The 15,131-nt window shown below is 45.3% G+C and overlaps 1 protein-coding gene across 1 annotated transcript in view; it reads left to right on the top strand.

Annotated features, from left to right (window-relative positions):
* Nucleotides 1-15,131, top strand: part of LOC308308929 (UPF0606 protein KIAA1549) — a gene marked incomplete at both ends in the record, with an annotated part of 33,916 nt that continues 18,785 nt past the window's right edge. Inside the window, 6 exons of the mRNA XM_080754384.1 lie at nucleotides 1-145; nucleotides 9,981-11,393; nucleotides 11,702-11,784; nucleotides 11,987-12,283; nucleotides 14,677-14,866; nucleotides 15,030-15,089. Of these exons, the coding sequence (XP_080610510.1) occupies nucleotides 1-145; nucleotides 9,981-11,393; nucleotides 11,702-11,784; nucleotides 11,987-12,283; nucleotides 14,677-14,866; nucleotides 15,030-15,089 (2,188 nt within the window). The remainder of the gene's footprint in view (nucleotides 146-9,980; nucleotides 11,394-11,701; nucleotides 11,785-11,986; nucleotides 12,284-14,676; nucleotides 14,867-15,029; nucleotides 15,090-15,131) is intronic.

Here is a 15,131-nt window from a genome sequence, read left to right on the forward strand (position 1 = left end):
ATGGAACCTGTGATCCTGGCGGGTGCGAGCTCAAGGATGTACCCCCGAAACTCTGCGTGCCCGCGCACAGTTAGCGCGCTGCTGGTGGTGGTGGTGGTAGCAGGCACGTTGCTTTCCACGGCCGCTTCACACTCACCTATTGCAGGTAAGTTATTAATGCTATACAATAATTGGCCGGTCCACGAAGCGAAAGGAACCTGTTGGCAATTTTATTTTGCATTATTTCAAGCCTTTTTTATTTTCCCCAAATCTACTTGTTACGCCAATGCCTTATTACTTGTGTATTCTAGTCCCTTGTCACCGCTAACTACTACAGTTGGTCCGAGGGAGAGCACTAGCCTGGAGTGGAAACCAGACAAATCTGCCATTGTAAAAAAAATAAGTTTTGTCCTGGGCAGATTTGGTCTGACACCGCTCAGTTTTGATTGGATTTCACTCCCTCCGAAGTGGTGAGGAACCAATCAGGGCCCAGTATGCAAATATGGGCCAGTTTTATCACCAGAGGCATTTTTGTAATCCGCCCCTTTAGAAATGCAGGTTCCATACAGAGATTCCAGACTAATAACTACGCAGTGATATTAGTCTGGCCATGCCAGGCTATAGGAGAGCACAGACATGTGTCACCTTCGATATGTGTGTCGGCTTTTCACCGGGAGGACGTAATGCGTGTGGAGGTACACACTATTCCTCCTAGTTGCACACCCCACTGAACAGGCTCCCTCCTAGCATGAACATTGTTTTCTTAATGCAGGGGTTTTCAAACGTTTTTGACTCAGGGCACCCCTGTAAATAACTTTTTCATCCATGGCACCCCTGAATTACACTGTTAATTTTTAGAATCTGACATCATATTGGAGAAATATCCGTTTCCATCAGAACTGACTGAAAATAACGTTATACTTGACGTCTAACCACTTGAACCATAGCATACCTATTCTGGGGGGAAGGTTCACCAAAAATAGCAGATCTACAAGCTCACAACGCGTCACAACATGACGCGTTGTGAGCTTGTAGACCTGCTATTCTTGGTGAAGAGAGTTGTCGTAGATAGAAAAATCACACCCAATGTGAAGTGAGCGGTGGTCTTGCTTGCATAACGTCTTCAATTGGTAATTGGTGATGTAATACAGGCTACACACACACGCACATTGCTATGGCAAAATGCTGAGGAAAACACATTGCTATGGCAAAACGCTGAGGAAAAAGTCTAGGATATATACAGTAAGTCTAGGATGTAATTGGTGATGTAATATGGCTACACACACACATATTGCTATGGCAAAACGCTGAGGAAAACACATTGCTATGGCAAAACGCTGAGGAGAAGTGGCTACAGATAGTGGCTACAGATAATTGGTGATGTAATATGATGTAATATGGCTACGCACACACATATTGCTATGGCAAAACGCTTAGGAAAACACATTGCTATGGCAAAACGCTGAGGAAAAGTGGCTACAGACACACGCACAGCCACTCTTAGGAGCGGTTTACCACCGCTCAAAAATAACTCATCAAATACAGTGCAAATCAGGTCTGTTTTACTAAGCATAGTGAAGTGATATTGATGTAATGATATTGATGAATTCCAAATATTATCAAATTATCTTGCGGCAGCCCTGGACTGGCATCACGGCACCCCAAGGTGCCCCGTCACCCACTTTGAAAACCCCTGTCTTAATGGATACCTAGCCAAGCCGGACACGCCACAGAGGATTCAAAACCCTGGTCTACCCGGCATGTAATGGCCAGGAACTTTACCCATGCACCACCCGAGCGCACCAGTTAGCATTTTGTATCGCAATTACGCCGATGTGTCATGTGTTTCGAAACGAAAAATAATTACTCGTGACCCATAAAAATGTACCCAAACCCAAACATGTAGGTTTCCAACCCAATGTTTGGCAAACTCTCTTGGCAAACTGAAGTGCAGTGGATGAGGCACCGTGCGTAGGATGCATGGTGGGATGTTGTGTCTCAACATGTCACTTCCTTTTCTGACGCAATCGTTCTTTTTGTCACAACTCCCACCGTCCCCAGTCCTACATCTCAGTGAGTCACGGTTGTCATCGGACAGAGGGAGACCCCACGAGACAACTCCACAGCGCAATCCCCCGTAATCACAGACAGAACACTGTGAGCAGCTCACACATTCCCATAGATAGACGCATCACTTCAGCAAGATCACAGAAATACACAGAGATCCCACGCACACATGGATGGAGAAGTTAGATTGTGTGTGTGTGTGAGTGTGTAGACTTCAGTGAGGCATTCTTTGCATTGGTGATTAGATCTTTGTTATCAAAGTGATGTGGATCGACTGAATGGTGCTATGGGGTGCTATTCTTGGAAACCAAATCTCCAGTCTCTGATCTCTCCTGCCTGTATCCGTCTTGCTCTCCTTTAATTCTATTTTCTCTTTACTCCCCCTTGGTTCCCTCCCTCTCTTGCCCCCTCTATCTATCTCTCTCTTTCCCACTTAAGCTATTATATCTCACTGTAATGAATGAACGTGTGTGTGCGTGCGCATACACTGTACAATACCTGTAATGTACATCTATATTTGTGAGGACCAAATGTCCCCGCAAGTAGAATTTGAGAAATACACAGGTGCCCTAATTTATCAACGTGATGCAGATAAAACATTTCCTGCAATTGTCGGCATTTATCATTGCATCGTGACGATGCAATGACAGTAGTGTTAAGTTTGTCCTCAGGAGTAATGTGTTAAGGACAAAAACCCGACGCTCCAAACGACAAACCTGGCTGTGCCCAGCGTGGATGATTCTTTTTTAATTATTTATATGAATTCCCATTCATGACATTGTGACTGGTGTAGTGTCATTCATAGTAAAAGGAAATCCCAGTTATCCCACTGTCAAAGACTGCTGTTTCCACAATGTACCAAATGCTGCTCGGGCTTGAGTTTGTGTCCGTGCATGGCATGCCATGATGCGTGTGTGTGTGTGTGTGTGTGTGTGTGTGTGTGTGTGTGTGTGTGTGTGTGTGTGTGTGTGTGTGTGTGTGTGTGTGTGTGTGTGTGTGTGTGTGTGTGTGTGTGTGTGTGTGTGTGTGTGTGTGTGTGTGTGTGTGTGTGTGTGTGTGAAAGTGAGCGAGGACTGGAGGTGTGCAGGGTAAACTCATTTCCTATTGGCTTTCCTTACGTTGATGTCATATTCCAGTTGTTCTGGTCGTATTTAAGGTTGTGTTATTTAAATGACGCTATGTTTCAGCTGGCAACGCTGAGATCAAATGTACGCTGGGATTGGCTGTTTAGAATGCGTTGATAAATTCACTTCCACTTCGACATTGCCGTATTCCAATATTTGTGGGGGAAATACGCAGTTTTTTTACACTCCATTGATAAATGAGGGCCATTGTGAGGACAATTGTCCTGGCCCTCACAAGAGAAATTGTAGTTTCATGGGAAGGCTTACAATTACCAAAAATAACAGATCTACAAGTGGATCTCAACAACGCATCCCAGACCCAGTGCAACACCGATCTGCTATTTTCTGTGCGTGAAAGGGTTTGGGTTAAAAGAGGTAAAAATGGCATTTATAAAATTCCTGTCCTATAATATCGATGTCCTCACAAGTATAGTAATGTAAGTGTGCGTGCGTGCGTGCGTGCGTGCGTGCGTGCGTGCGTGCGTGCGTGTGTGTGGACGTGTGCATGCTGTGGGGCTGGAGTGCCTGTGAGAGCGCTGTCTCCAGCATACCAATGAGCCCACACCGCCACCCGGCACGTGACACTGCCGCAAAGCACGACGTCACCACGGCAACGCGCACACAGTAATAGATGAAAGGGCCACAGTCAAGGCTAGATGGAGGAGAATTGCTGTGTGCAATGATTCGTTCCTCTGTGTGTTTATATGTGCGTGCGCGTGCGTGTGTATGTGTTTTTTCAGGGCATGGTAGAGGATAAAATTATTGGGGGAAAAGAAATGGAGGGGAGAAGGAACCAAATTGAACATGTCCAAGAAGAGTGAAAGAGGAGATAAGAGAACATTGGAGTGTAAAGCCCTATTCCCCCTGGATTAACATTACCTGAGGACGTGGGGTAAAGTAATCTTTACCCCACGTCCTCTGTGATTATTATGGCAGATTCGGACGGGATAAGCCATGTCTGTGTTTTACTTGAAATCACGGACATTAATCCATTGTTTGTCCTCAAAACAGAAATGACCATTCATGTGTGTGTGCGCGTGGCGCTCCTTCGTCCGCCTGTCCACAGCGCTGTATTCCATGACATGACGCTTAAAAAAATTATGCAAACAAGGTGATTTTACCGCGATTACGGAGATGTCGATTCGCGCTGGATTAGTTTTATCAGAGGACGTCTGTAAAGTGATTATTATGGTAGGTAAAACGGCCTGTAATCTTTACCCCATGTCATCCGTGATTATTACAGACATGGACGATTCGCACAGGATTAAAAAAACAGAGGACCTCAGTGATCTTTCCACTTTACCTGGGGTCCTCAGGTAATGTTAATCCCGTCCGAATTGAGCTTAAAATAGAGCAGGGTGACGCTCTGTGTCTCCTCCAGTTAAACGCATTTTACACAGAAAGATCTCATTTCTGTCGAGCATCGGGGTCCCACGGCAAAGTATAATTTAGGCCATACATGGGCAACTGGTGGCCCGGGGGCCACATGCGGCCCCCGGCCCCCCACCTTCACTTAATGCGGTCCGCAGGTTAATATTGGAGTACTGATATATTATTGATTTCAGCTGTTACAATTCCAAACATGGAAAAATTACCAGCTTTGTATTTTTTATGTCCAATGTATTTGTATTTAAGTCCATAACGTTAACATAAGAACATATAAATGCATTTGAAATTTTTAAAACGAAAGAAGAAAAAAAAGTTACTTTTTGCGATTCCAATTCAAAAATAGCAAAAAATTAAAAAAAAAGCTCAAAGCTCAAAACGCGTAGATCGGCTATTTTTGCTATGTATATGCATTGTGGCCCTCTGGAGTGAGTGTGAAAATGTAGTGGCCCTCTCCATCATCAAAGTTGCCCAGCCCTGATTTAGGCCTGTGGCACAGTGCGAGTCTGAGAGTGTGTAAATGGGTTACAAATACAAAACACAAGTTAGCACTGAGTGTTTTACTATGTACAAATACTAGAGTTGCTGAAATTATATCATTTCCCAGAAGGAAAAGTAATTTGTTACAGTGCCCAAAACGGCCCATTTAGTTAAATGAACGCTCAGGATTTCACTTTGTGTTTGTAATCTTACATGAAAAATGCTGCAGAGCACGTGAGTTCATTTTGGACGAAGAAAGAAAGCATTGTTTCAAAGGCCTTTCATCTTATTTTGTCTACACTACTATGAATACATCATCAAATCTGCGTATTTGTGTTATACTGCCTTATCGTATCTCGAGAACTGGCTAACCGATCAACTTAAAACTTGCCGTGTGTGTGACCAAGGACCAGAGGGGTTGCGGTGCCTGTTGTTTGTCTGATCAGCAGTTCTCCAAACAATATCGATAAATCTACAAATCCACATGGAGATGCCTGTTATCATCAATACAGTATGTCTTCATAGCACTGAATTCATAGACTGGCCTCCTAGTACTGTGATAACCGGTTCTCCACTAAATGTACAACAGGTACAACGCGTCTCTGACAATGTATAATGGGTATTGTACATATACCGGTAATCAGAGAGGCACACGCTCCCAACGGGCATCATTCCCAACGGGTATCAGCCTCTACTAGACATTGAAATCTTTGCGTGTGTGTCTGTGTGACTATCCCCGGTATAGCTAGAGAACCATCTACTTTGAACTTGGTGTGTGTATATATCGCAGAGGGCCCAAGGGAGTATTAAGTACAGTGCGAAGTCGGTCGGTCGGTTGGATCAGCGGTCATTCAGCACAGTCTTTGCTGCATCGTTGGCGCATGTGAAATGTGAAAATTCTCTTTTTTGGGGGGAAAGTTGTTATAATGACAGGATTTACCCAGATGCATTTTTCACGCCTGGAAATAGAACAGTGGTGTGATGGCTCGTCGACAAGCACCAGTGCCAGGTTATTCATAGACACAAATGGGGGTGGCTTTAACACGCACCATTCACAGCCAGTGTGTTTTAGCCTTAAGCGTTGCAATGCCATCGTCATTAAGGCTACACAAGCTGACAGTGTGAAAGCAAAAAGTAATGACATGTAGAATGAGGTTTACACAGATATATCTAAAGCTACAGATGAGATTATACATTGGTGGAACAAGTACTCTCATGTTTAACTTAAAGGAGTAGTTCACCACTTTTCAACCTGTCTTCATATAATAGGTCCTCACTAATGTTCATGATAAAATATCACAATTTTTTTCTACTCAGTCCAAGTCTCCTAGGAGAGCTGTGGGAAGTTCAGAATCCATCGTCTTGTGACATCATCATTTTGCAAAAAAAAATTTAATCAAATATTTTTGAAAAAAATATTTAGATTTTTATTATCGCGAGAACAATGGCTTCCACTTTAAAATTGCAACTTTTCAGGAATAGAAAGCCTGCAGTTTCTATAAACTGGATTGGGAATCGATGATGTCACAAGACGATGGGTTTCTGACCTGCCCACAGCCCTCCTCTGAGAAAAAAAAAAGGAAAAAAAAAGAAAAGCTATTTTTGAGTGAGGACCAATTATATGAACATAGGTTGAAAAGTGGTGGAGTGCCCCTTTAAGTAAAAGTATCAATATTGCAATATACGGTAGAAATACTCTGTTACAAGTAAAAGTCTGGAATTCAAAATGTACTTGAGTACAAAATGTTTGAAAATAGCAGATCTACAAGTTCACAGCGCCTAGATTTTCACATAGTCTATGTGTAATATATGGCTAAGGTGGTTCATGTATGTTTTTTTTTTTTTACTTTGTCTTTATTAAAGATTGCACAATAATAGTCACAAAGACAATAATAATAAAAAAAAAAATACAAAACACACAAAGACAGAACCCCCCCCCCCCCCCCCAAAAAAAAAAAAAAAAAAAAAAAAAAAACAGTTTCTCTCAATCCATACTACACAGACAGACACTCTCTCACACACACACACACACACACACACACACACACACACACACACACACACACACACACACACACACACACACACACACACACACACACACTAGTCAGGTTCACTATGTATTTTCGTTCAAAATTTGTGGGGATTAGTAAAACTATACATTTTTGGAATCTTCAGAGCATGGGGAATCCAGAAATCTTTGTTTGCATTTGCACAGAAACCTGCAAAGCTGCCATTTTGGACGTTCAAAATGGCCGACATAAAATACATAATTTGTGCTATCTTGGCTTCTAGACAACCTAGAAACGTAATTTGGGTGTAAAATATTCCGGACCCCCACCCCCTTTCTGGGAGTTATCTCTTTTGGGACCTCCCCGAACAGTACGCCAGCCAGTTAATGTCTGATTTTCATAATATTAGAGTTGTTTTGTAGGTTTTAAAACATCCTGAGTTCATTTATTACACTTTTAAAGCAGCCAGAATGACCTGTCTGACTTTTGGTTGGGGTCTTTCCTCACCTGGGACCCCCCAGATGGACCCCTGCCTCATTAATCGCTCTGCTCCAGAACAATGTTAAATTAGATCATAATTGAAGCATAGAAGTTGTTGTAGCTGGGCTTTGAAAACAAAAGGAGTAGTAGCAAATACCAGGGGTCTTCCACAGGGGATCCGGGACCCCTGGGAGGTCCTCAGAGTTACTACAGGGGGCCTGCCAAATCTTAATTGATGGGATATTTTTTGAAACTTTTTTTTGGAAACTTTTAACGTTTTATGTATACCGATGGTTTATTAGTATTCTCAGTATTATTTATATATGTTTTTGCTTTAGACAGTTATGGTTGACACCTGACTGGAAATACCCTCCAATCTCTGAATTCCATCTATTTTCTTCGATTGATGGAAGCTCAGGGCAATTTGTCAGTTATGACAAAGTAGGCATCATAATACAATACATTCATCAAGGGACATGATTTGGAGTAAGTGCACACACATGAATAGGCCCTGATTACTCAAGTCCTTGCCTCTACTCAGTAGAGGCAAGGCATAAGCAGTAGAGTCTACTGCTTATGGTGATTTGCGAGATATATGTGTTTGGTCACCCGACACTGATGTCCTCCTGCTGTTACTTCTCTGAAATTTGCAACAGGTCCAAAAAAAAAAAGAAAAAAAAAAAAGAATATAGATATATTCGAGCGAGGTCAAGTTATTGGATGTCACAAATGTCAAGGGTTCCTTGGCCTACACAATCTACCTGTTGCTGACAGGGGAAGAACATTTGTTGGAATCTCCAAAGTACATGAGTCAATGCCTACTCAAAGCCTGATGGTGATGACCAAGCCATTAACCGCTTCAAGGACCTTGGCAAGGGTTCCTCCTGAGCTTATTAATGGTGAGCTTCCATCAACATTGCAGTCATTGGATGCCGTCATTGCATGCCGTGTTTACAGTTCAAAAGGTCCAACTACCCTGCAATTACTCAGATGGAAACTATTTCTGTCAAAGAACTTAGAGCTTGAGATGCTACCTCCAACTTGTGCTGCTCTGTTACCACATATCCTCTGTGCCAACTACGTCACAATGAGGGATAAATCATACCTGTCAAATTGCCCACCAATTGAAGAAAATAGATGGAATTCAGAGAGTGGAGGGTATGTTCCAGTCAGGTGTCTTGCCCTCCCTGCTCCAAAGGCAGTACTTGATCTCATAATGTGACTGAAAAGCAGTTCGCAAGGGACGGTGCAGCTAGTCAAATAACCTGCCTTTCACTCTATGCTATGGTGAACACTATTAGGTTGGACATTGAAGATGACGATGATGAAGACGAATAGATCCTGCATGTCTGAAATTACTGTATTGTAGTGAATCTCTTTGGGCATAATTGACCATGGGCTCTTTTAGAGGATAGGGTGAGAGTTTTGGGGTGACAATACAAAGAAGCGTGCGTGTTGTGTTGTCAGTGTGAGTGCAGTGCAATAAATAGACACGTTGTTCTGCACGGCCAAAGTAAGAAGTTGCAATACCTTAATTATTGCAATCCCTGCAGTAACAGCTGGCAACCATAACTGTCTAACACACAAAATATATACATAATACTGAGAATACTAATAAACCATCAAAGTACAATACATAAACCCAGGATACCTAAAACATTCAAAGTTTCAAATGTAAAAAAAAAAAGAAAAAGAAAAAAAAGATCCCATAAAGATTTGGCTGTAGTAGCTATGAGGACCCCCCCGGGGGTCCCGGACCCCCTGTGGAAGACCCCTGTTATTTGCTACTACTCATTTCTGTTTCCAGAGCCCAGCTACAACAACTTTTATGCTTCAATTATGATCTAATTTAACATTGTTCTGGAGCAGGAGCAGAGCTATTACTGAGATAGGCTCAGGGGTCTGTCTGGGGGGTCCAAGGTGAGGAAAGACCCCAACCAAAAGTCAGAAAGCTTATTCTGGTGCCTTCAAAAGTGTAATAAATGAACTCAGAATGTTTTAAAACCTACAAAACAACCCTAATATTAAGAAAACTGGACATTAACTGGCTGGCGTACTGTTCTGGGAGGTCCCAAAATAGATAACCCCCAGAAAGGGGGTGGGGGTCCGGAACATTTTACACCCATCATTTACTCATTTGATTCCTTGACCCAGAAAACATAGGATTGGCATGTTTAATTAAGCCTCAAGGTTGTCCTGAAGCCAAGATAGCACAAATTATGCATTTTATGTCGGCCATTTTGAACGTCCAAAATGGCGGCTTTGCAGGTGTCTGTGCAAATGTAAACAAAGATTTTTGGATTCCCCGTGCTCTGAAGATTCCAAAAATGTATAGTTTTACAAATCCCCACAAATTTTGAACGAATAAACATTTCTTAACATAGTGAACCGGACTACACACAGTTTTGTGTGTATTATGGCTGGGGCTCAAAGCCTCTCTTTCTCTCCTCAGGTGGGCTGGACTTCAACAGGACGGCGCAGCCTCCTTCGCATCGCGCACCCCGCTCATCGCCATCGTCTTCATCCTCCTCATCCCGACTCCCGGGCGTCAGCTCACCCAAGGAAGCCGGCTACCAGGGCAATGACGGCGGCGTGGGCTCGGCCGAGGACCCAGACTCGGGCGCTCAGGGCATCCACCTGCTGCTGAGGCCTCCGGACCTGCTGTCCCCCAGCCAGCCCCCTCCCCTCCCGCCTCACAGCCAGCCGACCCTCACCCCACCCCCGCCATGGGACCACGGCCCCTCCCTGGAGGAGGCCTGGGGCTCGGGCGACTACCTGGAGACCCTCTCCTTCATGGTTCCGGACGGGGAGGACATGGCGCTGTCCACGCCGCTGCCCAGCCACCCCTACGACGACGTGGACGACGACGACACCAGCGACTGGGTGTCCTACGACACCTCGTTCCCCTCCCGGCCCACGCTCCCGCTCTCCTCCCGCCTGCACCTCTCTCCCTCCTCCTCCACCTCCACCCCCACCAGCCCCTTCAGGGTGGGGTTTCACACCCACCCGGCCCGGCCGGACGTGTTCCCCGCCTGGGAGGAGGAGGACTATGACCCGGAGGACATGCTGCCTTTGGAACCCACCGAGCTGCTGCTGCCGGACATGAACAGCCTGGAGTATTACACCAACCTGCTGGCACGCGAGAGAGAGAGGGAGCAGGAGCAAGAGAGACAGGGGGGGAGAGATGGGGACGCAGGCCCCGGGCTGGATCTGGACCGGGCCGGCCAGATGACCTCCAAACCGGCCATCCTCCCTACACCGACCACCACGCACACTCGCACGCACACCCACACACACGTTCACCCCCCTTCGCCGTCCCCTAGCTCAGGTCCTCCCCCGGGACGGGAGCCCAAGAGACCCTCGGTGGGGCCCACCCCTCCCCTCTCCCTTTCTCCCACCCTGGTGGGGGGGCGGGGCATTCCCGCGCCACCGGTCAGGCCCACGGCCAGGGCGCCCGCCTCCCCGCCCGCTGCCCGGCCAAAGGACCGTCCGTCCACCCCGGGCAAACACATCCCGCGTCCCCCTTCAAACACTACCAGCGGGGCCCCGCCCCCTCCGCCCCCGGGGCCACCTGCTCGCCCCGAACGCCCCGAGAGACCCCCCGGCCGCGGCGCGGCCGAGCCAGGCACCGTCACGCCAAAGCCACCGCCTCTAACAAGGGTTCCCATTGCCCACAGGCCCACCCCCACTAAACCCACCACCACCACCGTCACCACCACAACGGCTGTTGCCACGACAACTCAGATCACGGTGATCAGCTTGACCCGGATGCCACCGGTCACCACCCCCAGAGTGGCACAGTCCCCACCCTCCAGACAGTACCTGTGTAATGTCACCAAGCCTGAGATGTATCTGGTCAGAGTAGGTAAGACAACGGCACGCTTAGTAGCACCGCTAAAGAATAATTGTTTCGTTTTGCACAGTGGGTACAGCAGGCTTTTAAAGTGACGTTGAACTTAGGTCGACTTATGGGTTATATAGCTTCCCTGGACATGATATCCGTCGAAATATTGTTGACTTTTCAAAATCACACTTTAAGCATTATGAACAAACAGAAACAAAACGTCCAAAGTTTATAAAACTAGACCTGGTAACTATTAATGTTGGTAAAATGAAATGGCTGTAGTCATGTTATATTACGTATAAAAAAGTTGATATTCTTTTCTCCCATAGTCAGCTCCAAAGGGTCCTCGACTGGCTTTACTCAGCTCAGAGATATTCTGAAGAAAGAATTCAACCGCTCAGTAGAACTTCAGGTAAACTTTGATATCACTGGAATCACGTCAGTAATTTGCTTCATGAAAGCTTAGATTCAATGATTGTACTATGTTGTAAATAATGACAGTGGTTGAAAATAATTCTGCCTTGCACAAAAAGCATGATAACCCCACGACTGTTAGCAACTCCAATCTGTTATGCTTCATAATGCCACGTACCACTCTCTTTTTTTCCCGCCAGTTCCTGAGAACTCCGTCTAGCTTTGCCTTCCGCGTCGTGGCGGGACCGCTGATTTTCACTGCCATGTCCGTCATCAACGCTCTGCGTCCCATCAGAAGCTCCGGCCCCATACCCACCATTTCTCCCCTCTATACCATCCCTGACCTCAAGTACCAGATCCACTCTGTGCTGCAGTTCGTGCCCAGCCACGTGGACGTGCGAGTGTGTAACTTCAGCGAGCGAGTGGAGAGGGGGCTGGCGATGGCCTACACAGAGGCGCGCAGGCGCTCGCACGAGCTGGGCAACATCACTGTGCAGGTGAGGTTGTTAACTCATTGATTGCCAAGGCCCGAGTTTCCCGAGTTATTACAGTAGTCCCAGGCTGCCACAGCCCGAGTTTCCCGAGTTGGCAGACATTTTTTTTTTTTTTTTTCAATTTTGTTTTTATAAAAAGATTTCCAAAAATGCCTAAAATGTATTAGGCATGATCGCAATCGCGAAATTGCATGTTTAGCCCCATAACAAACACATCTTTCAAAATGGCAAAATGTTTGTTTTGTCTGACTTTGAAGGCTTCTATCTCATGAATGCCTGAACGGATTTCCAAGCGGATTTTTTTGTTTGAAAGCTGTTAGTGCACGATCCATGCACTAAAAATTGATCTGTGCACTAGAAATTTAAGAACGTGGCAGTCTGGAACTTGGCGGCCATTTTGAAAATGGCAATCAATGAGTTAAGATGTTCAGCTACTGGGTGCCTTGGCTGTTGGGCTCGTTCGTTTTAACGTGTCACCTAGTAATGGCGATTGTCCTTGCCTCGGTTGATTCTGGGCTAGGGGTGGGCGATACTGGCAAAAAGCATTATCACGATATGCTTCATGCAGTATCACGATACACGATATTATCACAATACTGTTTTATGCGAGTTTTTAGGTTTATTATGATTATTAGACCCACACAGATATTCTATAGATAATCTATTCATTTTTATGCTGCAGATAGAAAGATAGATAGCCTAATCTATGATTTTTTAATGATAACATTCAGATTTTTGATTAAACAATTATCATTTTTTACCTCAAAATATTTACTAGTTGGTGTGATGATGGTTCAGGTCATTCAAATGGGTCCCAGAAATGTTTTATGGGTTCCCTTAAAATGTTTTTTTGAGTGTTGTGAGCTTGTAGATCGGCTATTTTCAAAACAATTTGGCGGGACCTCTCTGGGGGTCTCGACCCACAGGTTGACAACAACCCATGCCTTACCATTGAAACTTCAGGGAAAACAAATTACCTTATGACCAACCAAAGTCAGGAGGTTTGTTATGATACAAGCTTTCTTTTTAGAGAATTACTCACTCATTATCATCCTAGCTTTTAGCTTTTCTACTAACAATAATGGCATGGTTTTATAACTAAGCCAATTATGTAATAGACGCAAAATAGACGCTACGATTTCACCGCGAGACGCGACGACACACGCATGCATCAATGGTGAAAACATAACAAACAAAGCACTTTACAAATCGCAGCAAAAAGCTACTTGTTTGTAGTTAATAAAAACAGAAGCATGGATTTACAAGGTGATCTAAATCATCTCATCAATACTGCCAGAGTGGAGACTCCAGCACAGCTTTGCAAGCAGTGAGATGGCTGATAGCGATAGCAGGACGGATAAGTACAGTAGTTTGCGTCCTGTTAGTTTAATGCATCCATTATGAAAAATATGCTCCAAAGAATGCAGGCCAAGCTGCATCCCTGCTTTACAAAGTCCCGTGAAAGTGAAACTAAATCGTGGGCCAGTGTGCCGTGCTGCTCGGTGCTCCTCAGCTCCTGCACACAACTCAGTCAGTGCTGTAGACACTCTGTAGCCTGTCTGCGTGCTGCCCGGGGGAGGGGCCGTGAAAGCAGGGGACAGATCCCCAAGCTATACGACACGTTGAGCCGCGACACGTTATAGCTTGTAGATCTGTTCTTTTTGGCGAATTACACCACCGTATTATAGAAGTATAAATTAAGCAATCGAGCTGCGACTCATGGAACGTGCACTCGCTGTATATCCAGATTCCAGAGCCTTTTCTAAATGACTGTTTGTATCACGAGAGAAACGATATTCTGAAATGGCCTATCGTGGCAAAGCTGTATCGCCGAGACGATAATTATCGTCATATCGCACACCCCTATTCTGGGCCAAGACTGGTTTTATCCTGACTCCTGTCTAAATTGTAAATAAAGCAGGAAAATGTCATAAAGAAAATATACAGTTGTCTTTAGTAAGGCAAATACCACTATTTATGTGTATGTGCAACTACATGTACCGGGATTCAAACCTCTGTCTGCTGCATGGGAAAGCAAACAGCTTCCTCTCTCAGCCAAAGGGCCTCCCCCCCTGGCCAATGGAGATATTAGAGCTAATCTGCTATATCCTCCCCTCAAGACCCCCCCCCATCGGGACACCGGAACCAGACAAGCCCTCAATGTAGCCACCTGGTGTTTTTCAATGTTATATGAGATACATAAAGTGGTTCCTGCGTAAATAAGCCGTAAAGCTTACTAGGATCTCCTTTTAGTTGCCTTCAGTACTCTCTGTACTCTGCTATATTAGTATGTGCTTGTGTGTGTGTGTGTGTGTGTGTGTGTGTGTGTGTGTGTGTGTGTGTGTGTGTGTGTGTGTGTGTGTGTGTGTGTGTGCGTGCGCACGCTTTTTCTCCAGCTGCTGAATATCACCATGGGTGTGGTCAGGTCACCGGGGGGTGAGGAAAAGGTTCCGGTCGACATCACCTTTGCAGTGCGCGATGGGCGGGGCTACCTGCCCGGGTCAGAGGTCAGCGAACACCTCAGGAACCTCACCGTGGTGGAGTTCAGTTTCTACGTGGGCTTTCCTGCCCTGCAGGTTGCCGAGCGTAAGCACGCCACGCCCTCTTAGACAAACGCACACTCGCACGTACGCACTTGTTGCGGCAAACAAGTATCTCTAAGTAAACAAGTATCTCTAAGTATATAGAGTAAAAACAATAGTCATCCACGGACCTCGTTGAGTAATCTGTGCATGCTTGTTGTCCACAGCATTCCACTACCCTGAGCTGAATACATCTCACCACTTACGCTCTACATGGGTCCGTACAGGTAAGGTCATCATCAGTGGTGTAAAATAACTAAGTACATTTA

This window comes from Nannobrachium achirus (genome assembly GCF_963921795.1).
Source record: "Nannobrachium achirus genome assembly, chromosome: 23".
Taxonomy (NCBI): Eukaryota; Metazoa; Chordata; class Actinopteri; order Myctophiformes; family Myctophidae; genus Nannobrachium; species Nannobrachium achirus.